This window comes from Emiliania huxleyi (assembly GCF_000372725.1).
Source record: "Emiliania huxleyi CCMP1516 unplaced genomic scaffold EMIHUscaffold_920, whole genome shotgun sequence".
Classification (NCBI taxonomy): Eukaryota; Haptophyta; order Isochrysidales; family Noelaerhabdaceae; genus Emiliania; species Emiliania huxleyi.
Genome location: NW_005195148.1, coordinates 1 through 8,924, shown reverse-complemented (window position 1 = coordinate 8,924; position 8,924 = coordinate 1). Strand labels below are relative to the sequence as shown.

The 8,924-nt window shown below is 67.0% G+C and overlaps 3 protein-coding genes across 3 annotated transcripts; 2 read left to right on the top strand and 1 right to left on the bottom strand.

The window, feature by feature from the left end:
- Positions 1 to 198: 198 nt before the first annotated feature.
- Positions 199 to 722, bottom strand: EMIHUDRAFT_250417 (hypothetical protein; the record flags this gene model as incomplete). The annotated part of the gene is made up of 3 exons (XM_005757178.1): positions 199 to 246; positions 438 to 536; positions 612 to 722. The coding sequence occupies 3 exons, from the start codon at positions 720 to 722 to the stop codon at positions 199 to 201; spliced, it is 258 nt and encodes an 85-aa protein (XP_005757235.1).
- A 2,937-nt stretch (positions 723 to 3,659) lies between these two features.
- Positions 3,660 to 4,456, top strand: EMIHUDRAFT_250415 (hypothetical protein; the record flags this gene model as incomplete). Its single annotated transcript, XM_005757177.1, has 2 exons — positions 3,660 to 4,208; positions 4,319 to 4,456. 2 exons carry the CDS (start codon positions 3,660 to 3,662, stop codon positions 4,454 to 4,456), a joined length of 687 nt encoding a protein of 228 aa, XP_005757234.1.
- Positions 4,457 to 7,317: 2,861 nt separating this feature from the next.
- Positions 7,318 to 8,758, top strand: EMIHUDRAFT_121549 (hypothetical protein; the record flags this gene model as incomplete). The annotated part of the gene is made up of 6 exons (XM_005757176.1): positions 7,318 to 7,447; positions 7,608 to 7,843; positions 8,026 to 8,221; positions 8,270 to 8,343; positions 8,415 to 8,470; positions 8,595 to 8,758. Coding segments are annotated over 6 exons (856 nt in total), but the record flags the coding sequence as incomplete, so codon positions are not given.
- Positions 8,759 to 8,924: the final 166 nt, after the last annotated feature.

Below are 8,924 nucleotides of genomic sequence, written 5' to 3'. Positions count from 1 at the left end.
CACCTGCCGTGTGCCCCCGTCCACTCAGCGGGGTCGCAGCTGCCTCTGGAAAGGCACCGAGAGGGACAAAATGGCGCAAATGGTCAAATCAAGGTTTTGTAACGCGAGCTGTGCCACAGTGAAATGGAACTAGCCCTAAGGCACACGAGGGTAAGTAAGAGAGAACACAAAGATAGTAGCTCAACTGCGCGCGAGAGGTCAGGAGAGGTCAGAGGACTTGTCAGGGGTCTCACGGTACACAGAGTCCTGAGGCTCACGGCTGAGGTCAGAGCCTCTCCGTCGACTCTCGTCGAACACGCGGGAAAAAGGAGGGAGTGGGCTTTGCGCTTGGCCTCAGGCGCGCAGACCACCCGAAGGCTTAGTTCTGCCGCCGTCATACTGCGCAAGCATCCACCCGCGAAGGGTCGAGTGGCCAGGAGCGATTAGCTCACGCCCACCTCCAAATTTTTGGCGATGAGCAGAATCGCGAGCGGCACCGCGAACTGAGCAAGTTTCTGGAAGCACTCCTTCCCAAAGTAGCCGTAGAGGAAGATCGCCTCCAGGCTCGAGGAGACTCAGCAGCACTCGGGCGCGCCGTCGCGGAAGATCCCTTTACGCGTCTCGCTGCAAACAGCCTGGGTCGGCACGCGATGCGAGACGGCGGGAGTGCGAGAGCCGGCGAGAGGCACGACGAGCGCGGCGGTGGGCGCGGTAGCAGCAAGGAGAAGGCAAAGGCCGCGCATGACGGGAGAATGAGAGCGAGGCCGACAGATCTTCTTCTCGAGGTTCTCGACGCGTCGAGGGGCCGCTGCACGGCTCGAAACGGGTCCCGAGCATACCCGCTGTGTTCGAGGATCTCACGTACCAGGACCGAATGGGCGAGCACCACCGACTGGAGGGCTCGCTTCTCGACACTGGTGCCGGAGTCACGGTCGTCGACGAGGCTACCGCAGATCGCATGTGCAAGGCGGGCGCCGCGGTGATCGACCGGTCGAGCACCGGAATCACGCTCTCGGGCGTCGGCTCGCGGAGAGTCGTGGGCACGCTGCGCATGCGAATCGCCATCGCAGCGACTCACCTGGAGAGTGGGCGAACGACGCGATTGCGCTATGAGCATGTCGGCCTCGTGGCGGAGGGAGACGACCAAATTCGCATCTTTGGCAACGACTTTTCCTACACTCACGTGAAGGATGTAGCGTTGGGTGAGCATCACGCCATCCTATGGCACGGCGGCGAGTTGCACCGGGCCAACATCGTCACGGACGTCAAGCTCAAACGCATGTACGAATGCGCTGCCGAAGGCGCGTACGCGTGCGGCAGCGAGGGCAGCCCCCTTCGAGAGCTCACCCACGCCCACCGCAGCCCCCTCCCGGAGCTGATGCCGGCGGGCGAGTTCTGGGACAGCCGGTGGGGGATCCCGCGGAGGTACGGCGACGCCGGCCCAACCCCGCTCGCCACCCTGGCTGCAAGCGAGGGCTCCGCAAGGGCCGCCGACTACCTCGAGCCGGCGATGCCCTCGCCGACCACGCCACCGAACCTCTTCCAGCCCGGCCCGCGGGGGCCCGTCGCGGTGGCGGAGTTGCGGATGCACGCGGGGCTGCAGCACTACAGCCCGGTGCCTCTCCCGTACGGGATGCGCGTGATCACCGTCTGGGCCGGCGAGCACGGCGCGCTGCACTTCTCGCTTGACGGGCGGATGTTCGTCACCGAGGTCGACGCCGGCCTGGACATAATGCGCGGCGACCAGGTCCTCGAGGTAGCGCCCTGGGTGTTCGACCCAGAAAGGCGTGGGGGGAACCCCATCGCGCCGGAAATGGGGCGGGGCCTCGAGCCCCTCAAGGACCACAGGCGCCACACGTTCGCGCAGCGCGGGCAGGCGGCGCGCTCGCTGCTCCCGCTCCCGGGCCACCCCCACGACGTACGCCTCTGGCGTCCCTTCGACGAAGTGGGAGAGGGCTGGGATGTGCAAAAGCTCTCTGTGCTGCGCAACCTCGTCCTCGCGACCACGCGAGCACGCGTGGCGCGCCTCGCCGCCAAGGAGGCGGTGAACCACTGCGAAACCCACGTGCTGACCATGATCTCGGGCCTCCGCGAGGTGTGCGAGCGGGACCAGGGGGGCGGCACGCGAGCCGCAACGGCCACGGATACGACAGTGGACTTTGTCCTTCGGCGCGCGATGGACCTCATCACCTCGCGCAGGTCCCTGCTCGCCAAGGTGGGACACACCTGCTGGAGGGTGCGCAGGCCGGAGTACTGCGAGCACCTCGCCCTGATGCTCGTCTGGTACGAGTTCTGCGCCGGCCTCGACCTCACCGAGCCGATCCCGAAATATGAGGAGGACCTCTGCGGGAGCGAACGCGCCCTCGCCCCCCTGATGCGGCTCCGTGGCGCCATCCGCGCGGAGATCATGGAGCGCGTGGCGCAACGGGCTAACGCGAGGCGTTTCGGCGTCGGCGCCGCCCTGGCGGCGGCGGCGGCCCGCCAGCGGGGCCGCCCCGGGGACGTTGGGGACCCCGCCGCAAACCCCGTGCACCACCCTTCCAGCGGGCGAGTCACCTGGCCCCGCGCGGCCGAGCAATCAGCGCCTTCGAGCGCGGCCGCGCGCACCGCCGGCAGGGAGACCGGCGGGCCGCTCTACGGCGCGGCGACCCCCGGTGGCGGCGGCCGACCTCACCCTCACCCCGAGGCCGGCCCCCGCCGTGCGCCTCCCGCACCCCTCGGGCCTCAGTGCCACCATTCCGGTAACCCGCCCCGCGACAACCGGTTGAAGCTGGGGTTCCACGGTCAGGGGATGGAGGGTGTCGAACTGGATGGGGGTCAGCCAGGGAGGCTGTTGTGGCGCACCGGACAGCCCCCCAGCACCGTGCCCCACCCAACTGCATCCATGGGAGTCACAAACGGTGCTGTACTCGCGGCTGCAAGCACTCACGACACTCAAACCCACCACCTGCCTCCTACCCTGTATGTACGAGGAGCCATTTCACCCGTGCAACATCTGCACAGGTGTACCGCCGACGCTCCAGCGCCCGGCCCCTACTAGAGTAGTCTTGTGGGACCCACAAACGACCAATACATCCACTCGCGGCTGCAGCATGTGTCCGGGGGGGGCATCCCCGTGAAGCAGCCAGCAGGTGCCGGACACGGCGTTGGCCGTCTTGGACCGAGATCAGGGCGAAACTGCCTGTCTCATGGGGTTGAAGGACCGTCATGGGGTCGGCTTTGATGCTGCCAATCAGTCGGGTCGATAGGTGGCGCCCCAGCGAGATGCGTTGCGGGTGCTCGGCGTCGCCTGCTTGAGTGGCCTAAACGCACTCGCGGGAGCCAGAGAGCAAAGGTGTGCGCGAATTGAGGCTTCTGAGCAAGCCCAGGCAAGCCACAGGACCGGCCATGTGCGTGGGTAGTCGAGCGGTGGCCGGAGGCAGCCTCCAGTAGTGCCTCTCAGTTCGACACCTCGGTCTCGACCACGACCAGACTCGGAGCGGCACACAGCTTACGAGTTATCCTTTGGCAGCTCACCGCTTCGATCCTGTGTCGAGCCTGTCTGCTAAATAAATAAATAAAACGGGCACGCCAAAACAAAGGTTTTTTTAGATTCTTTTAGCCCGGCCGCACAATCCGGTTCTCGTTCGTCTGCATTCTCGTTCGCCTGCATGAAGCGCTCGCGGGGCGCCGACACGTCGATGTCTGACGACTCCCTCGTTCTCGTGACGGCGGACAACAAGAGCGGCTTCAAGAATGTGACGTATGACCTCCAGTCGAGGCGCTACGAGCTCCGCGTTCAGGTCGGCGGCAAGCGCAAACACCTCGGCGCCTTCAAGACGGCCCGCGAGGCCGCCGTCGTGTACGCTCGCACCGCCGAGGGCAAGGCGGACGCAGCTGCGCAGCAGAGGCCGACCGGCGCCGACGCGGCGGCGCACGCGGTGCGTGCGGCGGAGAGGGAGGGTCTTCTCCTCATCCCCGCCGACCGCAAGGACTCGACCACCGGCTACAAGAACGTGACGCACAACGTGGAGCAGAGCGGCGTAAGGAAGTACAAGCTGCAAATGCAGAAAAAGGGCAAGCGGCTCTCGTGCGGGCTCTTCGGGACCGCCGAGGAGGCAGCGCTCGCCTACGCTCGGACGCCCGAGGGGAGAGCCGACGCCGAGCGGCTCCGGAGGCCAGCGCCGGTGCCGCGGACGGCGGCGGCGATCGAGGCGGTGCAGCAGGCGGAGAGGGAGGGGCTGACTCTGGTACTGAGCGCAAACGCGACGGGGCGCGGACTCCGCCGTAGACACTTTTGGCCCTGATCGCTCGAGTGCCGGCCTGGTGAGCCCCTCGCCACCCTGCTCGAAGGTACAAGAACGTGACCGTCGACCAGCGGAAGAGCAAGTGCCAGCTGCAAGTCCGCGCCGCAGGACGGCAGCAGACCATCGGCATCGCTGCAGCTTCCTCCGAACGAGACCCGCACACGACGCACCCTCGCCGCTCTCTCGCTTAGGCCTTTTCGACTCCCCCGAGGAGGCCGCGCTGGCGTACGCACGCACGCCGCAAGGCTCGCTGTCCCTGGCGAGGGGGGGAGAGTGGAGTGCGGCTCTTGCCACCTAGGGTTGGGGTTAGGGTTAGGGTTAGGGTTAGGGTTAGGGTTAGGGTTAGGGTTAGCTCTTGACACCCGGCGGCGCTGTGAGTAGGACGCGCCGACGCGGAGCAGCAGCAGCGGAGGAGCGCCGCAACGTCGCAGCCCTCCTCCCGGCCTCCTTCCCTGCCCGCCTCCCTCCCCGCCCCCGCCCGCCCCGCACCCGCCGGCAGCGGCGGCTGGGTCGACGGACGGAGGCGGGAGGGGCGGGAAAAGGCGCGCGCGGCGGCGGCGCAAGCGGCAGCCGCAGCAGCTGCGCCGCATTCCACCGCCGCCGCTCCCCGCTCCCCCGTCGCTCGCTCCCCCGTCGCTCGCTCCCCCGTCGCCCGCTCCTCGCCCCGTTCTCCCCCGTCCCGGCCCGCCGCCTCCGCCGCCGCCCGCCCCGCCGCCCCACGCGCCTCCCCCCGCTCCGCCGCCGCCGTGGTCCTGGTCGGCAGGGCCGCCGCCCCGGCCGCCTCCACCCCGTCCGCCGCCGCCGCCGCCACAGCCCTGCAGGAGCTTGCGGCCGGGGGGGCCGGGAGAGGGGCCGCCGGGAGAGAGGCGGCGGTCGCTTGCCTCTTTACTTGCCCGGAGGGGCTCGACTGACGGGGAGGAGTGCGGCGGGCGGACGCTCGCTCGGGCTGCCGCAGCCAGCCGCGAGGGGGTGGGAGGTGGAGGGACGCAGCGTACGGTGCCGCCGCGAGCGGGCGGGTCTCCTCCTCTCCCCCCCGGGGCCACTAGCTGGCCCCAGATGTGGGTACACCACGGTAGACGGTAGCCTCGCTCGGTCGAGCTGCGCGTGGGGCTGGCGTGGGGTAGTGCGTGCATGTACTGTTAGGAGTTGTCGGTTGTCGCGACACGCGAGCTGTTCCAAAGCAGTCTACAATCCTATTTTGGACGTCTTGCTCATATCACATATTATCAGACATATATATGCGTTTGCCGTTTCCGGGGGTTCCCCGATTCGATGATATTTGATATCCTAGGTAAGTGGTATGAGTAATGAGAGATCATCTGCGATCTGGCAACGACCCAACTCGTCGACATCGTCCGATGATGGTGCCGCAAAGTGTCAGCTGGCAGGCGCGATGAGCGTCGTGCCACCTGACCCGAGACGGGTCGCAGGCGTCGTACCGAGCGCGTCGAGACCGTCTCCTGATGCGCTCTGCACGGGCGAGTCACCGTCGGCGCGTCAAAGGAGCGACGTGCGACCTGTCAGAGCTTGATCTCCGATCTCAGCGCGGCGTCGAGTCGTCTCCGGCGGCGACACTTTTGTACCTCCCCAGGACGCGAGGCAGCTGCGACCCCGCCGAGTGGACGATCACATGCACATGCACAACAACAACATGTACATGTACATGTTGTTGTTGCACATGTACATGTATGCATGTGGCAGGTCCCTGGGCGCACCAAAATCAAGATTGTGTAACGCGAGGGGAAATGATTTCTATAGTAAAATTTGGGCTCACGCGCCTGCTCTTCCTCTTGCTCGCCGCGCGGTCGGGAGCCGGAGTGGTTGGGTCGTGGGCCCGAGAGCAGTGATGTGCCATGTCGCATGTGTGTGTGTCCGCCTTGCGTTTGTTTCATAACATCGAAGGCTAGCTCAAAAAGAATTTTACCACAAACCCCGAGGAAAAATTTCTACGCGACGCTGAGAGTGTTTCTTAGCTCCGAGTAGAGGGGGCGCTCCGCCGCTAGGGGAAACCCAAAGCGCGGACTAACCCTCGGGGAGACCCGTGTTTGAGCGGCCGCACACTGCTCGGTACCCCCCCTGCACAACTAAGCTCATCCCTGCTGCTAGGGGGGGGGGTCTGACCCCCCCAGCAGCAGAGCGCACTGGACCGCCCAGCTCTCCCGCCTTTTCGCCGCCGCCCCCCCCCCCCTCCACCCTCGGCTCGTGTTTGAGCGGTACGCTCGAGGCGGTTGTGTTCACCGCGCCTTCGAGCCCAATACACCTTCGTCGTGTCGAGTGCTGGCGTTTTACTAAAGACTTGTGACCATGGTGAGTCTATTTTGTAATACCACACGCTAAAAGCCGTATAGTTAGTGAGCCACTCACTCGGGCGTCTCGGCTGACGTTGATCGATCAGCGTTGATCTCCCTAGCCTATCGATCACCAATGACGAGCATGCGAAGATAGGGAACAATATCTTGTACAGCCCGCTGAGCTCCCCGCTGTGCCACGGCGTATGATGGGCTGCGAGAGCCGTATCTTCCCTCCTTGAAGCAGAGGCGCCGCGAGGCACGAGAGAGGCGTAGAAGAGAGGCTGGCGTGCCCCGCACCTCCCGGTTGGCAGTAGGAGGGCCCGCCGGTGAGACCACTGATTTTGATGCCGACCATAAATTCTCGCCACTGCGCACTGGAACGCATGCTACTTACAGCTGCTGTCTGTACGCGCCAGTCCCGCCCCAGTGTTTTCTTGTAGAGCTCTACGCTAAGTACATCTAAAAAGGGCGGTCGAGTGCACGGAGCTAAGTGCCTCGCCGTCCTCGCGGGAGTCGCTTAGGCGGCTCCCGTGGTGTACCTGTGTTAGTGCCAGTGCGCGCCAGTCCCGTGCCCAGTGTCGTGCGAGGGAGTTTGTTTGTAAAATTCTTATCGAGACTCTTCGTTGTTGAATTCTTATCTCCTTGTCCTACCTGTTCTCTCGAGACGCGAAAAAAAAATCTCGGGTTGCGGTTCGGCGCGCCGAAGCGCACGCTGCTTGTCGCTCAGTGCGCTGCGCTGGCTCCGTGCTCCGTGTTGCGATATGCAGGCCGTTCGCCGCGCTATCGCTGTGGCGGACGAGATAGCCGCCGACGCCATTGGCAACCTCCAGGACAAGTACGGCGGCTCCAGCACCTCCACTGGAATGCACGCTGGAGGAAAGGAGCAGTTCGGTGCCTGCTCCCCTGCCCGCTCCGCCCTGGCGCATCTCTTGCACGGCGCAGCTCGCCACTTGCCACCCCTTGCAGCACGCGAGCCCTGCTCGTCTGCTCCCGCCTCTCCCGCCGCGCACCGCTCGCGCCTCCGCCAGCGTGGCGCCCGCTCTTCCGACAGGCGGACCTCCGCGGCTCGAGTCGGGCGCCTACTCGACCGGCCGGATGCAGGGCTTCGGCAGCAACGGGGCGACCCACCGCCCCGAGCCGGCGGAGCCGGAGCGGGAGCGAGGCTACGCAGGCAGGCGCGACTACGGCGCGAGCCACGGCCGCGGCGACCCGTACCAGCGGCCGGACCCGCGCGCGAGGAGGGAGGAGGAGGAGTGGAGGCAGCGGCAGCGCGAGGAGGAGGAGCGGGTGCGGCGTGAGGAGCTCAACGCGCGCGCCGCCCCTCCCCGCCCCCTCCTCGTACCAGCCTCCTCCCAGCCTTCCCAGCCTTCCTCCCAGCCTTCCTCCCAGCCTTCCTCCGGAGCCCTGTCTGGACTGCTCTCCGGGTCGCTCCCTAAGTCGTTCTCGAGGTCGTTCTGACCTGTCCGCAGGCGCGCGTCGCCTCGAGCCGAGGCTACGCCGTCCCAGGCCCGACGAAGCCGCGCGAGGGGCAGGGCCGCGCCCGGCCGCCCGAGCCGTCCCAGTACGGAGGGTCGGGTCGCATGCAGGGCTTTGGCTCTGGGGACGCACCTCGGCCGCCGCGCGAGCCGAAGATCGAGTCGGGTCCGCCCTTTCTCCGCGGGAGGGGTGCGGGTGGGCGAGGCCCCTCTCGACGCCTCTGTCCGAGGGCCGTAGGCTCGTACTCGTCGGGCCGCATGCAGGGTTTCGGCTCGGACGGGAGGGCGCCCCGGCCGGACCCGGCTGGGCAGGTGGCCCCAGGGGCAAGCCTCGCCGAGCCGTTTTTGAAGCGGCTCTGAAGCGGCTCTGGACCTTCCCGTAGGTCGGCAGGACCGCCTACCCGAGCAGGCATGGCCAGCCCGACCCCCCCCCCCCCCGGTCCTTCCCTCGCCCCCCACCGCCCCGCCTTCGCCGCCCCGCTCTCTACCCCACTGCCCCTCCCCACTCCCCTCCCGCCCCCCCTCCCCTCCCGCCCCCTCCCCTCTCCCCCTCCCCTGCCCAGCGGCCGGTCCTACGACCGCGACGAGGCGGCGGTGCGGGCGGCCAATGAGCGATTCGGCCGCAACAACAACAGCCGCAGCACCAGCAGCAGCAACGACGACTACTACGGGGGCGAGAACGCTGCTCGCATGATGAGCAAAAGCCGCGGCAGCCCCGGGGGCTACCGTGGCGGGGAGGGGCGCCGCCCTGGGGAGAGAGACGGCCACGCGGGAGGAGGAGGCGGAGGCCGCGCTCCCGGCGGTGGGGGGCATGACTTGTGGGCAGACGGCACTCTTCACACCTCTAGCTGTGAACAGGCGACCTGTGGGCAGACGGCACTCCGCGCAGCGCG